General features: G+C 43.7%; 2 protein-coding genes across 3 annotated transcripts; one reads left to right on the top strand and one right to left on the bottom strand.

Annotated features, from left to right (window-relative positions):
• The first annotated feature begins 2,957 nt into the window (after positions 1-2,957).
• LOC118364877 (delta-like protein A) lies at positions 2,958-8,939 on the top strand. The gene is made up of 11 exons (XM_052527745.1): positions 2,958-3,626; positions 3,744-4,046; positions 4,329-4,389; positions 4,503-4,760; positions 5,574-5,634; positions 5,771-5,901; positions 6,153-6,322; positions 6,478-6,694; positions 6,846-7,662; positions 7,773-7,896; positions 8,021-8,939. Exons 1-11 carry the CDS (start codon positions 3,573-3,575, stop codon positions 8,024-8,026), a joined length of 2,202 nt encoding a protein of 733 aa, XP_052383705.1. The 5' UTR covers positions 2,958-3,572; the 3' UTR covers positions 8,027-8,939.
• Positions 8,940-10,013: 1,074 nt separating this feature from the next.
• LOC118382953 (zinc finger and BTB domain-containing protein 45-like) lies at positions 10,014-17,593 on the bottom strand. 2 transcript variants are annotated; one of them, XM_052527744.1, is made up of 7 exons: positions 16,597-17,593; positions 15,662-15,762; positions 14,403-15,470; positions 13,376-13,510; positions 12,981-13,130; positions 12,607-12,871; positions 10,014-12,445 (listed from the first exon to the last, which is right to left on the bottom strand). In XM_052527744.1, exons 2-7 carry the CDS (start codon positions 15,725-15,727, stop codon positions 12,039-12,041), a joined length of 2,091 nt encoding a protein of 696 aa, XP_052383704.1. In that variant the 5' UTR covers positions 15,728-15,762; positions 16,597-17,593; the 3' UTR covers positions 10,014-12,038. The 2 variants fall into 2 exon arrangements, with proteins under 2 accessions (XP_052383704.1, XP_035625499.1); XM_035769606.2 differs by lacking the exon at positions 16,597-17,593 and adding an exon at positions 15,845-16,566.
• Between the last annotated feature and the right edge of the window lie 81 nt (positions 17,594-17,674).

The following is a 17,674-nucleotide window of genomic DNA, read 5'->3' as shown; positions in this document are numbered from 1 at the left end:
CAAATGATCAGATGTTGAATGATCGATTTATGCATAGGGACCGCATATGCTCTGATGCGCCAACGCATGGGCGTTACCCGTGGGGAACGTGGCAGATGTGTTTTTATAAACATTGGCACGCGACAGGCCACTGCTCCTTGAAAAACTTCGACGCATTCTCCTCCTCCCCCCTCCCTCCTCTGTCCCACACACTCCCACACATCCCACTCGCGCCACACACACGCGCGGGCGCGTCTTCAGGGGCCACCGCGTATTTATCGCGGCACTCTTCCCCAAAGAGAGCCCAGCACGTCCTCAGCCACAACATATGCAAATGTGACAGCAGCACGACTAGGGGGCACCCATGGATTGGCCTGTGCCCCCTTCAAGCAGCTGGCCATAGTAATCTGATCTGGACACAAAGGCCGCGCTGCTCCTGCAGAGTCCAAGGATTTCAGCAGGTAAACAGGCGGGTCAGAAATTATGGAAATTGAGAGAACCCCGACCAGAGAAGATGAGTTGCTGGTATTAGGCCTATATCAGCCCTGGTAAGACAAATATAAAGTTGCCCTTCAGTCGCCAATCTTCTTTGTGCCGAAAAATGACCACACAACGTTTATATTTCATGAGACAGAAGCTATAGCCTGGATGAGAGTTTGGGGGAAAAAATAAACGATATTGGTCGAACCAGTAAGTAGGTGAATCGTGCCAACAGTCTGAATGCTCAGAAATAATCAATAGTATGTCGATTGATCACTTGGTAACAGTTACCAACCCCCCATTCAAGCTAATCTTCTTCTCCACACCACTTCATATGATCGATATCGTGTGATGCGCGCCGTGTTTACGTTCCCATGAGCTACCATGTGGTGTCTACTCTTCGGGGACGAAAACTTCTGGCTTCCCCTCGCCATATGGCCCAGCATAGCCATACCGTTACAGGTTCTTTAACATGCTTCCAGTTCAATGTAGACAGAGCCAGCCAGTGGACACTGGCATATAGACCCGTGCGCTTGAGGGAAGCTAGGGAGGAGTGAGGGGGAGGAGGAAAAAACGACGTTTGGGTAGTGGCAGATGGCTTGTAAGGGTCTGGCCGCGTCTGAAGGCGTGTCGTGGCCCTTCACGGAGAATCCCCAAGGGCTACCCGTGCATTCAGAATCAATGAAAATTGAAGCACAGAGAATGGATGAATAGTCAGACCTCGAGTCACCCTTTTTGTTAGCAGCAGCTACTGGTGGGCAGGAGTTAAACTACAACAGCCCCCTACAGTAGCACTTTAGTTAAACAGTCACCCCCGTAGCCATCATTTTTGGAAAGGAATTAAGGTAGGAAAGTAGAGAAGGGGGCATTTTGCCAAACTCAAGTCTGAATGGGTTGGCAGCACACGAATAAAAATATGTATGCAGAGGGAAGTTCTTATGGGTGCCTGTAGGGGTGGGTTTTGTGCAATGGAGAAAGCAGTTTCTCATGTATAACTACTGCGCAGTTTATTTGCCCAAAGTGTTCCATATGGAAAAATGTTGGGCAATGGTTAGACGCATCATGCTGTTTCTGGGTCATTGCCACCGAGAAGAAAAGACGAACCCAAACTGAATGAACTCTACTATAAAAGTTATTCAGATGCTTTAATGCAAAAACAACGCCCTTTCTACTGTGAAATACATGTGAATGATTTGCGTAATCACAGCACAGCTGTCACATCACAAACATCACCAACAACACCGATGTATTCGTTCTGTCTATAGGCTGTTTGTGTTGTCAATAGGGATAGAAAACAGGTACAACTACAACAACAACTCCCGCTGTTCGATAAAAGGGAATTTAAACCACCCCGACTTGCATATTTTAGCAGTGACGCAATGTATCTGTGTATGGTAACTATGGACCTCAGGCCATGGCTATTATCCAAAAGAAAATCACACGTATAATGAACGACCTAATTAAGAGAGACCCCTATACCCCACCCCCATTCTGCTTCCCGTTACACAAAAGTAGGCCTACTTGAATAATAGTCTGCCCTAAGTTTGGTTCAATAAATAAACACATCGTGGACACAGAAATAGAGTATTCATTGCATATGCGAGCAAAGAGGGACAACCCAACTATATATTTGACCTACTGTTTGAGTTTTGTTCAGGAGGGGGCTCGTTCTTCTAAATGTTGGGTACATTGTAATTGTGTGCGGATAGCGCCGCGCGCCCAAGGAAGCTCACTCACTGTATATTAAGGGGAGAGCAGGTGCTGCGGAATTACCATACAGCTGAGCGCACAGAGAGAGGGAGAGCAAACTTATTCCTTCAGCACACAATAACAAAGTGCCCTCAGGGCGGCCACGCGGATGTCTCTCTCCTCTTTCTCTCGCACACACTCACATACACACACGTGCACGCACGCACACACACACTTTTTCTTCACTCCACAGAATGAAAAAGGAAAAGCGAATGAAAAACTGTGCCCATACAAATGTTTTTTTCTACTTTACTTCACCACACACCCTTGCCAGAGAATGTTTTCATTACTCAATCCTTAATTCAAAGTATTCGATTTTCCCACAACTAGAAATGCCAAAATGTTTGAAGAGGGTGGAGTTATGCTGCACAATCAACTGAGTCAGGGTTTGACAAATACACTACGCATGGCACGCCAAATATTTAGGCTTTTTCAGAGCTCTCCCTGAAAATGTTTGAAAAACATAAATGTTGTTTTCTTTCCTAACATAAAAATATACAAGTTAACTACCCAATCTACATGTATAAATAAGCTTAAACACCAAGTGTAGGCAGATCTGTACAATACTTTACTGTGAAATACTGATATATAGTTATAACTGAAATCTGGTTTAAACTGGAATAAATAAATTGGCCATTCTGTTTTGTTATTATGTGCTATATTTTTCAATCTCTAATGTTGTGGAAAGTGAGTCATTCCAGGACAGGTTGCTGAGACAGCCCCATACAGTTTACTGGAATACTTTGACATTCCTCCATTTTCAATTTTCTGACCCAATACTATCTTGTGATTTGAGACGACGGGGCTTGGAGAGGTATCCATTGTGATCCCCTGAGCCAGATTGGGGGGGGGTAGCTCATTTGCATATTATTACCCTAGCATGCGCCAACCCATATAAAACTGGCGGCAGGCGGCCTTCACTCAAGACAGACGCACAATTCATGTTGAGGAAAGAAGGAAGAAGGTGGCGGGGAAGTATGTTGGATCAGTGACAACTCTTTCCTTGGGATAGACCACGTCACACAAAATCAATTTCCTACATTTGTTGCCCTCTTCGTTTCAACAGGGAACAAATGATAAATTATTTTTTAAAACATTTTTGGAGTGGGATTATCGCATTGTAACGGAATTTTGAAGACCGTTCAGGGCAGTTCCAATATCTATTTTGGATTATCTTTTTGCTTCTTGGACATGAATGAATTCGGCGTGGCTGACACCAGAAACTGATGAGAAAACCTCTTAAGAGAAGAAGCGTGCTCAATGATTCATTCCCAGAACATGATTTGAAAGGAGGCATATTGAGCCTAAATTGAGCTGAGTCGCTCCAATACTTTTTCCTATTTATTTATTTGTATTTATTTAATATGGGGCGCGCTATTCTTCTGACAGTTGCGGTTATGCTCGTCTTGATATGCAAGGTAAGACAACTAACTACACAACACAGTTACCGTACTATTAAATTGATAAACATTTCAAGATTTTACATCACAGAGCCTATGTTAATGATTGTGTAATATATACAATTATTTCAACAGGGTTTTTGTTCAGGAGTTTTCGAACTGAAGTTGCAGGAGTTTTTGAACAAGAAAGGGGTTCAGGGCAACATGAACTGCTGCAAGGGAGGGTTGACGTCGGTTTATCAGCAACAGTGTGAATGTAAAACGTTTTTCAGAATCTGTCTGAAACATTATCAGCCAAACGCATCACCAGAGCCACCTTGTAACTACGGCGGCGCTATAACGCCTGTTCTTGGGTCAAACTCTTTCCAAGTTCCGGAAGCCATGTCGGACAGTTCATTCACCAATCCCATCAGAATTAACTTCGGTTTCACATGGCCGGTGAGTACTCTGCCTTGGGTTAATTCATAAACAAGTAATTCATATAAACCTCTAGTGACGAGGTCTTTAAAAATCCGTGCGTACAAGTTGGTTCATTTATATAGAGTGGTTTATTCAAGACTAAACGTATACATAAACATGTTCGTCTTGTATGTGTTTGTATATCGTCTCGAAATGTTATTTTACTTTCTAGTATAGAGAACATGTTAGATGGGTCTATCTCGTTCCCCTTCTCCGTTGGCCGGCCACCTGTCTTATGATGCTATTTGTTTATGTCCTCAGGGGACGTTCTCGCTGATCATTGAAGCTCTGCACACCGACTCCAAAGACGATCTTTCAATAGGTATGATCAAAATAAACTGTCCTACAGTTGTTTGGCTTTACGTGGTTTGAGGTCGAGGATAACTTACATTTACACACATTTCGCTAAAGATCCGTTCTTATTTCCATCGGTAGAAAACCCAGACCGTGTTATCAGCACAATGACCACCCAGAGACATCTGACGGTAGGAGATGACTGGTCCCAGGACCTGCATACGGGAGGAAGAACCGAGTTGAGGTACTCCTACCGCTTTGTCTGTGATGAGCACTACTATGGCGATGGCTGCTCGGTCTTCTGCCGCCCACGAGATGATGCCTTCGGCCACTTCACCTGTGGAGAGCGCGGAGAGATTGTCTGTGACGCCGGGTGGAAAGGCCATTACTGCACAGAACGTAAGTGAAACTTGATGTTCAGGTGTTTTGGGGGAAATATTTGACTAAATATGATTGTTATTCATGTTTTACATATAGGCACTTTTTCATGTCAAATAACATTATTATGGTAGCTAAATAGACGTGACTTTTTATGTTAGGTGGCGTGGCTATAGACATTTTAAAATGGAGACAACTTGTACGAAAACACCACGCGCCCACACACTCCCACACACACGACCACTTTATTTATTCAAATCGGGCGGAGGAAAGTTTTCGGAATAATCTCACGCGTGCCATAAATTTACATGCTACGTCCGATTCGTTACTCTTGGAGTGGGTTGGCCGCTGATTGGCTTATGCGGGTGAGGTATTGTTTGAAGTGGGCAGCTGCGGGGAGAGAGTAGACAATGTAGCAGCTGTCGTGCACTGGCATCATACTCACCAGCTGTCCACTCTTATCTGCCCCAATCCGAGACATTAGGGGGAGTTGTGTGCACAGAATGAATAAAAGAGTTTTGACCCACAGCGATGAAAAAGGGGCCTATACTGAAAGGGATAGCGAGAGAGAGTTTGCTGTGTGCACCCTCCCATTGTCTCTGTGCACTATGTTACACGGAATATTCTTCCACCATGATAAGGAGATTGTGTTGTTGTTGTTTTTTTTAGGTATAACAGCTAATGGGTTTAGTTGCTCCCACTTTTAATGAATTTGTTCAGATTTAAGCAATACGTTTTTTGTTGCTGCTCAAAGCCAAACTTAACAAAGAGCATATGTGTAAGAAGTGTTTTTATTTTGCCATGGTTCTTACCCCATGTTTGTCTCCTTTGTAGCTCTCTGCCTTCCAGGATGTGACGACGAACACGGCTTTTGTGAGAAGCCTGGGGAGTGCAAGTAAGTTAGAGAAAATGCAACTATGATTTTCATGTATTAAAACACTTTCTCAGTTAATATTTTCAGAAATAATCTGTGAAATAAAGAGAAATTTGAGTGGGTTTCTAACCAATGTGTTGTAATTATTTTGTGACAGGTGCAGAGTGGGTTTCAAAGGGCGGTACTGTGATGAGTGCATCCGTTACCCAGGCTGCCTCCACGGAACCTGCCAGCAGCCGTGGCAGTGCAATTGTCAGGAGGGGTGGGGGGGCCTCTTCTGTAACCAAGGTGAGTCCTACTGGAGAGAGAGGGAGGGGAAAGAGAGGGATGGAGAGAGAGAAGGTGGTGAGAGGGGGATTTAGAGAGATGACACAAACAGTGACAAAGAGATAGTGTTGTGAGAGAAAATGTGAAAAAATGTAAGAAAAAAGTGTGAGAGTGACAGAAAGACATTAGCTGGGCTGCTGCTGTTGTTGTTCTGCCATATGTTCCATTGGGACTAATGGACTAATCCACGTGTGCTGCTTGTCCTCCTCCAGATCTGAACTACTGCACTCACCACAAGCCCTGTATGAATGGAGCCACTTGTAGCAACACTGGCCAGGGGAGCTACACCTGTTCCTGCAGACCGGGCTTCACTGGGGATGCTTGTGAGATTGAGGTCAACGAATGCACCCTGAACCCCTGTCGAAATGGAGGAAGCTGCACTGTAAGTACTGTACAATTACATCATTGTGTTAAAATGTACACTCAATTACAACAAGGATTTGGAAGATGTGGGCAATCACTGTTGTTGTGATGGTGATCTAATGCATTTTGGAGGAATGTATTTGTCAAGCTTATGTTTCAATCTTTTTCTCAAAGGACATGGAGAACACGTATGCCTGTGCTTGCCCTCCGGGTTTCTACGGCAACACCTGCGAGCTGAGCGCCATGACTTGCGCCGATGGTCCCTGCTTCAATGGAGGCCGCTGTGCCGACAACCCTGATGGTGGATACTTCTGCCAGTGCCCCACTGGCTACGCTGGCTTTAACTGCGAGAAGAAGATTGACCACTGCACCTCCAGCCCATGCTCCAATGGTAAGGGCTAATTGAACAACTTACACAGATGTGTTTTCAGATCTCAATTTATGTACTTTTTAAAATTTAAACAGGTACCTTTCAAGACTACAGCCTGCCCCCACATTATTGACCACCCATTACTTCCCAATCGCTCTGCCTCTCACACTAGGTGCCCGCTGTGTGGATCTCGTCAACTCCTACCTGTGCCAGTGTCCCGATGGCTTCACAGGCATGAACTGCGACCACACTGGCAATGAGTGCTCCATCTACCCCTGCCAAAATGGTGGTACATGCCAGGAGGGTCTTGATGGCTACACCTGCACCTGCTCCCCGGGCTACACGGGCCGCAACTGCAGTTCTCCCATAAGCCGCTGCGAGCACAACCCTTGCCACAACAGCGCCACCTGCCACGAGAGGAACAACCGCTATGTGTGCGCTTGCGTGCCTGGTTACGGTGGCCGCAACTGCCAGTTCCTGCTCCCAGACCATGCAGCTATCCGAGGCTCGGAGATCCCCTGGATGGCGGTGGGCTCTGGGACAGCTCTGGTGCTGCTTGTGCTAGCAGGGTGTGCAGTGCTGGTTGGCTGCGTTCGCAACAAGGTGCTGCGTGGTAGCCAGGGCGATGCCACCGTCAGCGAAGGTGAGACCATAAACAACCTAACCAATAACTGTCAGCGGGGTGATAAGGACCTGTCGGTAAGCGTCGTAGGGCTCGGTCCACAGCCAGGTGTCAAGAACATCAATAAGAAAATGGACTTCGGAAGCGATGCCGACATGGACGGACCATCGCCGTCGTGTCGGAGCAGCTACAAGAGCCGCCACCCGCCGGCGGACTATAACCTTGTGCATGAGGTGAAGTACGAGCAGGTGGCCAAAGAGTCAATGCTGAGCTTGGAGGCCTCAGCTTGCGAAGAGAAATGCCAAGCTTTGGACTCGAGTTTTGAGTATGAGGAGTGCAGAAATAAACGCAGCAAACATTTAAAAAGGTAAAGAACACACAATAAGATAATAGATGTAATCATATAACATGAAAAAAATTTAAAAAATAATTTGAATGTCAGATGACTAATATGGATCTTTGTCTCTCTTCCAACAGTGACACATCAGAAACTTCAAGAAATGAAATGAAACTTCCAGAAATGTCCGCATGTGCAGACACCAAGTACAAATCCGTGTTTGTCATGTCGGAGGAGAAGGACGAATGTATAATTGCAACTGAGGTGAGTTTGGATACTTCTCTTCACTTTTCCTCATTTTATAATGGTTTGATAAAGTCACTGCATTTCCCTACGAGCTTTGTAAACAACAAGTAATGCCCATTTTGTTTCTCTCTTGTCTCCATAGGTGTAACGCAAGCCACCAATAGGCTGTCCGTTGCTCATTTGCTCTATGGGAGAGTTTTTATACTCCTTTAAATGCTGCTCTAACCCTAGGGGGAGGTGTCCCGCCTTGAGACTGCTGCTGATACTGAGACGTTTAACTGATATTCAGAGTGAGCTGGTTCTCTACTGGAAAATAAGTGCAGGCCTGTGGGTTAGGAATCGGTGGGGCAAAACTTTTTTACCTTTCAAAGCGACCTCAAGCAAAGTTTTTATAACGAGATCGAAAAATTGACAAACAGTCATGATAGAGGTGATGTACGATGTCTTCGGTTTCGGTTGTAACAGAAACGTAGGTTTGAAGTTTTTGCAACATTTGCACCCAGCCCTTTTCTTTATCCCCACAAGCTGTTGCTGAGCACATGAACTGCATCAAAAGGTGGATGTTTGGCCATACTGGCCTGTACAAGGCTGTTAACATGGATTCTGATCCAATCTCTAGACCTGTGAGGACTGTACTACGTATACTATATCACTGTGTAAAACTGAAGTGTGTTGTTTCAAAGCCCCCCGAACAATTTATGACATTTGATTGTTTTTGGAGATGAAAACTTTGTGTTCAAATCTTTTTTTGCTTCGATACGGATTTTGTCCATTTGTAAAAAAATAAAATAAGTTGTATGATTAAAAAAAGACGTATGATTTAAAGTTGTATAATTTAATTTAATTTAAGGATTTTGTATTATTATTATTTTTTAATTATATTGTATATTTGCTATGTTATGAATATTTAAATACATTTTTTAATGCTGATATTTGCAAAGGCACTTCAGGTCAAGGAATTTGTTTTAAAGAAATGTTATTTAAAGTAAGAGGGATTGTACAACATTTTATTATTGTTACTGCCTCTGCTACTGTTTTTTAATGAATAAATATAATTGAAAGTACAACTTTTTTGTGTGACTGTGGTTTGTCAGCCCATGCCTAGCCATTCTTTAGGTTCTGTGAGGAAAGTTAATCAGTAACATCTGTTGTCTACCCCATGGTGGGCTATTCTATGCCGATGCTGTTGGTCACTGCCAGGAGTTGAAAGTGTTTCCGTGGAGACCAACGGGGGCTATTCATAAAAAACAATGTCCCCACGCTTGATGTACTACTCCGATGGAAAAATGTGATAAATGCAAACTAATGCTTTTTAAAAAACATCCTTATATGACGCAAGAAACAATGTAAACTATTGATGAATGTTCAGTTCACAACACTGACAAACACCCAGTCAATGTAACTTATCCAAATGTTTTTCTTGTTGAATATGGTATAATACATCTACTATAATATTTGATATCTGTAGTCAAATTCTTCAAAAATCTGATTTTTTTTTACTTCCCCCATTGATTCTAACATTTTTCTATTTTCTACACGTTTGATTCCTTAATAGCCCAGCGAAGTAATCATATTTTGTTTTAAGCCCAAAAAGTTGGGACACAATAAAGTAACTGTAAATTGTCACCCCTAAGGTTGGCCTCTAAAGGCGGGTATACTATAGCCTGCCTCATGGCATCATGGGAACAGACTTCAGCAGTAGACAATGATGGAATTGACAATGGGGCCACACAAAAGGCCACCCTTGGGAGAGCCTGTGTGTCCCTCGGCATGCTGGGAAAAAAATAGAGTAACAGGAACAGATGTTGTTGAGTAACAGATGCCTTCTGGCCAGAGTTCCGGCACTACCAGCCAGACCTTCAAATGCTCAATCTGGAAAGAAAAATATTATCTATAGCTTTTAAGAAAAGCAAGCATTTTATATTGTCTTTCATATAAATTGGTTAGGATCGAGGGGATGTAGACTTAACAGAAAACTGTGAAATTGGTCAACAGCTAAATGTATTACTTGTTTTTAGAATGGGATAAAACCAAACCTAAAACAAAAGATATTCAAAAGTATTTTGATAAGAATACATACGCTTGTTTTAACCCCCTATACCTTTTGGTCAAATAATCAACTGTAGGACAACAAGTTGACTTGTAGCCATACTTTATTTGGAGAAAGAAATGTTTGAAATGTTTAAAATCATGTTCTAAAATTCAATAAAGCCATTGAAGTACGTACATGTAATTTTTCATAAAAAGTTATATCATGCCTTTTAGCTTTTCCATACATAAAACATGTGGTATACATAGCATGATTGGTGCTTTATAAAATTACATATTTTATTATGACATATTTGACTTGCAGTTATATTCAAATTTGCACAAAAAAAGAAGACATTTATCATCCCCTTCACTCAAAGAAAGCTAAATAAAAAAATGCAAAACACAGTACATCATTACAATAATGGTTGCGTTCTTCTGACATGGCTTTAAGCACACATAATACATTACTGTACACAGGTCCACCTCAGAAAAAATGTACTAGAAACATTTGAGTTGCTGAGGATATGAAAATCTCTGGAACAGCCTAATCACCTGTTTGTTCACAAGGGTTGGTCGGAACTATATGCAGAACAGATTTAACTGATCTATAAATCATGTCAACTTCCTATTAACAGGGCTTTAACAGATTCCCATTATAGAGATTAGTGAATCATCAGAACAGTGCGTAGCTCAAGGAGATCATCCTGATCAAGTAGAATGTTTCTTCATTGTGGGGGACATTTTATGTAAAATTTATAGTGAGGACCAGAAGGGATCTTAAAGGGGTATTACTGGTCTTACTGGCTCAGTTGCCCTTTATGTTTAGGAGTGTCTATTTACTGCATATCTAAAATCACCTTTAAGGTGGGAGGTTGAAAACAAAAGACTAAACATTTTAAGATCTCCATGATATAATATACATTGGTGATCTTAGGGCAAATATATTTTTCTAAGGTCAAATATCTAGGGTAGGACAACATATAAAGCTGAATTAAATTACACAATGTGCAAAAATGTATTGTGCATAGTATCATTGTCAAATTGTAATAAATATTAACGTGGTAATTAATTCCACTCTGGGTGATTGTATTTTCCTCATGATTTATTTCGTTACAATAAAAACATTTTCATTAAGTATTAAATGAAGCCGTTGGAGAACATTTTTATAGTTCACAGCAACAAACCTTCCCATTCATTGGCAAGTGCCCCAAAAGCACACATAACCCCATACACATGGATTAGAAAGCCTGATAAAAGTACAGATTTTCTCATTTATCCCAAAAAGTGTCACTTATAGTTGAAAGATCCCTTTTCACTTTTTTAATTCGTTGCCTTATTGTTTTCATCTTCATCAATAAATCACAAATGAGCGACAAATAAACTCATATTGACAATGTAAAGGAATATTATGTCAATTCTTTTTAGTAAGGTTTTAAAAGGAAGGGATTTCAGGTAGCTTTAGTTCCCACTGTTTTGCTGTTTGAAGTAGCTATTAAACATGTGTAGCATAATGCCTGTCTTTGGACTGCCGAGGTATTCTTTGAGGTGTGTAAAACATGCTGAAACGTTTGTCACATTTCAAAATAAAAGTTGTGTCCTTAATTCATTTCTTGTCTCTTCCTGTTTAGAGGTATATGATCCTGGGTCGTCCAGTGCCTCCTGCATGTAATGGTGTTCCTATGTCGTCTTGATGTATGATGGTAACTCTCATTGATTAATTCGCTCTCTTCTTCATCGGTTCATCACCCTGCACTCTTTTTCTAGCTGTGGCTTGTTTTGCTTTCTCTCTCCCTTTCCCTTTTCTGTCTCTCTATTTCTCACCCCTCCTACATGTCCTCCCTTCAATCTCCAGCAATTAGACAGCTTTCTGCCTCTCTCCCTTTTCCTCTCTTTTTCTTCCCCAATCCCAAACCAATTATCTCCCATTTTTTCCATCATTGGCAACTCCCTCTTGCATATCTGCAAGGGCTTCATAGGTGTGAGAAATATGGCACAAACTCCATCCAGCCTCCAATAGGTCTAGATGGAGCATCAACCATGTTGCTCATACCTAGCAATCCTCTCGGAACAGAAAAGGGCTCCAGGATAGGGGTGATGGATCAGTTTGAGATTGCCCCCCCCCTCTCCCTCTAGGAGGGAGGCCCGTGGCTGGGCATGTTGGTCATGGTGCCGCCCATCCCAGCTGGGCCGCATATGCCCGAGGGCCCTGCTAGGGCTGGAGGGCTGTGTTTGGGGGTCTCCAGGAGGCCCTGTCCCTGCCCTTGGCCCTGGTTGGCCCCGTGATGGGCGTGTTGCAGGGCATGGCGCTCCAGCAGGGTGCGGTGGGTGAAGGCCCGGTGGCACACGGTGCACTGGAAGGTGCGCTCGGCCCGGTGCGTGCGCATATGCACGTTGAGTGAGCTCTTCTGTGTGAAGCGCTTGCCGCACACAGAGCACTGGAAGGCGCGCACGCCCGTGTGCACCACCATGTGCTTGAGGAGGTAGTCGCGCAGGGAGAAGGAGCGCCAGCAGATGCTGCACTGATGAGGCTTTTGACCTGAGGCACACACAACAGAAAATAGGATCTGTTAGTATGACATGTGTATCAGAGACACTATCTGTTATGTGGAGTTTTAACATGTGTATACAACAATCATGAACAGTAAATGTTTTGAAGGAAGTGATAGTAACTAGTATATATAGAAAGTGGTGGCCTACCGGAGTGTATGAACATGTGCTTGCTGTAGTTCTTCCTGGAACGTAACGATTTCCCACAATGAGTGCAGTCGAAGGACGTCTCAGAACCCTGGGAGGAAGGGGAGGGGCCTGGCGTGCCACAGGTTGACAGAGCAGGGGTCATTGGTGCCGGGGGCGGAGCCTGTTGGCTGTGCTCCGTTCCTGCCATGCTGTCAATCACCATCGGTCCGCCCACAAAGAATGAGGCTGATGGCTGTGATTGGCTGACTGGGTACTGAAAAAGTAGCTGAAAGGGAAACAGGAATTGAAATAATGGCCACCAACGACTTTCATGATTAAAGTCTACAAATTGTTGCAATAACTATTTTAAAACGATGTTTACATTTGTAACTGACCTGGTTGTTGATGGACTGTGAGGAGGTAGATGGAGACAGTAGCTTGTTTCCTCTTCCTCTGGGGTTGAAGGACATGGCCTGAGCCGGCTCGTTCTGGGGCCAGAAAGCCTCGGGGGAGAAAACTCCAGCCTCATCATAGAACACACCCTCCTGTAAGACAGAGAGACAGAATTCACTTATAACTATTAACTAACTTAATTAGCCCTAATACACAACCTTGAAATGTCTATAAAACTGTGATAATGATAAAATAATGAGTATAGACACTTTTATCCAAAGCAATTTACAGATTCCGAACATGCAGCCCATACGGATTTTGAACCCACAACCCTGGTATTTTTTGCCAGCACCATGCACCAACAACAAGTTGCTGTCTAGGACAAAACAAGACTCACCTGGCCAAAGGTTGCCATGGATTCCTGTGTGCCCTCCTGCCCTTCAACACGTCTTCCCTCCTCCAAGCCGAAGACCCCTCCATCCGGCTCCTGCACGCCTTCATCCTTCACCACCACTTCCTCTCCTACAAGAACCTAAGAGAAGGTAAAGAAAAATATATAGTTAATTAGAGTATAGAGTCTAAAATTGGTGTTTCAAACTGTGGTGTATGGTCAGGAATGTGAAGACAGTAAAAAGACAATTATAAACCGGGTCGTTCGAGCCCTGCATGCTGATTGGCTGAAAGCCGTGGTTTATCAGACCGTATACCACGGGTATGACAAAAAATACTTGTTTAAAGTTCTAATTATGTTGGAAACCAGTTTATAATAGCAATAAGGCACCTTGGGGGTTTGTAGTATAAGGCCAATATACCACAGCTAAGGGCTGTATCCAGGCATAAACGTTAAATTGTGCATAAGAACAGCCCTTAGCTGTAGAATATTGGCCATATATCACACCCCCTTATTGCTTAGATATCAATTTCTCAATGGACAAATGAAGAAAAAAGGTGCAATTTAGAACCTAAAAGGGTTTGAAGAACCCTTTTGGGTTACATGTTCTACATTGAACCCAAAAGGGTTCTACCTGGAACAAAAAGGGCTCCCCTATGTGGACAGCCGAAGAACCCTTTTGGAACCGTTTTTTCTAAGTATACATAATTGGCTTAGGTACAATGTAACGACAACTAAAAAGAGGTGCTAGTTGGCACTCCATCCAAAACTTAACATGTTTAATGACCCATAGAAGGGGTGTTCACTGTTTAATCAGTCCATGGAACATTAACTAGGAGGATAGCCTAATATAAAACTTCTGGACAGCAACTTCCTTTCAATTATGTTTATTGCTGAAACGTTCAGATCTATAGCTTAATTCCCAGCAATGACACAATGAGAGTAATTGCCGTCTAGAAGTCCTGCTTTATTCACTTTATGATGTCTGGCTGCATATCTGCCTGCCTTACAACTGTAACCATTGGGAACTTACCTGAAGCCTGAGTGGCTGCCTCTGCTTGCGGCTGTGTCCTCCTGCCCCTCTGTCTCTGTCCAAGTCTCTCCCTCTGTGATGTCCATCCATCTCCTCCTCCTCGCAGTATCTGTCCATCCCCACAAGCTCCTCCGAGAGGTCAGCCGCGTTGCTGCGGATACTGTCCCGGCCAATGCTGTCCACGCTGCTGACACCAGAGCTGCAGCCGACCGAGAGATTCCCTGAGCTTCCAGCATTAGCGCCGTTAGCGGTTGCCGCTAGCAGGTCTCTCAGCTTGTACCTCACATCCTGGGTGCAATTTGAGTTCTTCATGAGGACCCCGGCAGCCCCTGAGCTTAGCCCGTCAGCCCCACACAGGGCCCCGGGGCTGCCCATGTCAGCTAGAGCCATCAGCCCCGCTGGGTTAGCCTGCTCCAGAGCGCCTCCTGGGCCGCTCTCACTAACATTAACGTTCAAGTTTGCTCCGCCCAGGCCTGTGACCATGTTGCTCGCCCCGCAGTCCCCCAAGGCGAAGTTCGAGAAGCTCTGGTAACCCCCATCACCGCTGACTGCGCCACCCCCACCAATACAACCACCACCGCTGTCCCTCCCTTTACCCCCTCCCCGCTCCTCCTGCTTGGGCAGGACCCCAGCTGTCATCCCCCCTCCTCCTCCACTTGCTGCGGCGGCCGCAGCAGCAGCCACCTTCCTCTGGGAGATGATCTGGGTGCACTCGTCGATGACCGTCTTAATCTGCAGGATGCTGGCGGCGGTGAGGATGCAGAGGGCCTGCGACTGCACCACCACCAGCGAGCCGCTGTACATAAAATCCACCAGCTGCTTCACCGTCTCAGCGGGGACCAGCGGCGGCACCGAGATCTCAGAGTGGCCCAGCAGCAGCTTGTCCTGGAAGAAGGGGCTGCCAGCGGCCAGCACGCAGGCATGGGCACGCAGCGAGGCGTCGTGGATGCGCACCGTCACATCGCAGAAGAGGCCCTCACGCCGCTGCGTCCGTAAAGCCTCCAGAACAGACTGGCTGGAGTTGTGCAGGTGGATGTAGTGCACCGTCTCCGTGCCCGCAGCCATGGCCTGAGGATGAGGGACGGGGTGGGTTGGAAGAGAGTCTGTCGGCTCTGAATCAGCTTGAAGGGGAGGGAAGGCAGGGAGGGAAGGGGGTACTGCGGGGCCGGGTACCTCCCCTTAAATACTCATCGGGCTGCTTAGAGGTAATGAAGTTGTATCCACTGTGTCAGGAGGTATAATAGGATGTGTGAGGTTACCTGAGTGATGCACCTGCTTTGGTGGAGTGGGTTTCCTTGGCAGTCTTGCAGGGCACCCCTAACCATGCAGTCAGTCACCTCAAGCTCTCAGTGCAACCCCGCTGGAAGCAAAGATAAAATTATGTTCAACAAGAGTATTGTATGTTCTGTAACATAATATAACTGATCTAGCTAAATCCTTACAATATTTTGTTTTTATCCCACAGGTACAAAATGACAATTAATAGCAAATAATTAGCAGGTGGCAGTGTCCTGTACTAAATGGGGCATGTAGCCTAGTGGTTAGAGTGTTGGCCCAGTAAACAAAAGGTTGCTAGCTCGAATCCCGAAGTTAAAAATGTGTCGTTCTGCTCCTGAACAAGGCACTGGTCCCAAGGCCATCATTGTAAATAAGAATTTGTTCTTAACTGACATGCCTAGTTAAATAAAGGTTACACACAAATGACCACAGTAACATGCCTGATTGGACAAGGCAAGTGATTTATAAGGGCGGGAAAAAGTGGGCGCGTGGGACAGACAACAGCGCATGATGATAATTAAACAAATAATAATGATCTGCTAGCTAAAGCCCTTTTTTGTGTGGTTGAGTGACAGTGGACAGAGCGGTATGTGTGAATTGCAATAATGTCGATTATATAAATGTAATGCATCATGATATTATATTTCGTAAGACATAGCTATGTCAATAGGCCTATCTCAGACAAAAATATCTATGCAACCAGACAGGCAAATAACTGTCAAATTGTCACAGTAAATGCTACCATAGGCTAGCTAGCTATCAAGCCAATGTTTTGTAGGTTGACATTCTCCTTTACGAATTCAGTCTCGTGAGCACACAAACATCTTCGGTGTGCATTTGCATGAACTACGAGCATGTGGTTTGTAGAAATTTATTGACATTACAATAAATTCTAATAACCAAAGCTGACACCTACCACGGTTCAATTAGCATGGCTAACTTGACTAGCTGGCCACTGGTTGAAAATGGCAAGCTAGCTACAAACTAACGTTAGCTAGCTAGTTAGCTTCCTGGCTAGCACAGCCTTCTTGCATTGGTCTTCGACCTATTTCGTCTATCGACAATTATTCTACCGTATTTACATATCTGCAGTGTGCAGCGATAATAATACGAGTATATTAATATGCATGCATTTCTGTAAACAAATATCTAACAGTTAGAATTAGCGCGTATTCCTCCAATATTTCTGCTGTAAAAACAGTGCCAGTGACTGCACAGACTTTGTGCAAGAATCACACACAGATCTGTATATATATGGATGGTTAGCTACATGTGGTGCATAATTGTAACTTTAATAATTTAGCTCACTGATTCTCAACTGGTTGGTCGCGAACGAGGTTTTGAAAGGGTCGCGAGTGTCTTGAGTAAAAAATAAATATTATAATTGTATTATTTGTAAATTAAGAATAGTGCAGTCTGAACTTAAACTACTTAAAACCAAGTAGCACGTTTGTAGAAATTATAATGACCCTATATGTTTTAATAATTTAACATCTGAACTATTTTTCAATCACAGTATTTTCAATATAGTTATTAACAGCGCTATTTAGACTTCGCTGATTTAGAGGTCTCAAATCATTGAGTTTAACATTCTTCATCAATAATATGGGCAACATGGTATGATTGACAATGAAAAAATGTGGGACTGTTGTTCCCAGTTTATAATTTGTACATTTACTATCAATATAGCATTTCAAATAGTTTTCCAGATTGCATTTTGGTGATGCTAGTATTGGATCGCAACTGAGACAACAACCATGTTCAATTTGTGTCCCGATGCAAAACCATTCGAGAACCACTGCTTTACCTAAACTAAGTTTTATATGGAATTTTAAACATCATGTCTACCTTTAATGAATTCTGATTTTTCTTTGGTGATAGACAACAAGGAAGAACCCTTGAGTTGAATAATTATGTCTATTTAGGTTTAAAATAGCCCATCCACCATTGGTGTTGTCTTTTGCTATGTCTTGAAGCTGATTGTAGAATCAGCT

This window comes from Oncorhynchus keta, chromosome 10 (assembly GCF_023373465.1).
Source record: "Oncorhynchus keta strain PuntledgeMale-10-30-2019 chromosome 10, Oket_V2, whole genome shotgun sequence".
Lineage (NCBI taxonomy): Eukaryota > Metazoa > Chordata > Actinopteri > Salmoniformes > Salmonidae > Oncorhynchus > Oncorhynchus keta.
This window is presented reverse-complemented; position numbering and strand designations above follow the sequence as displayed.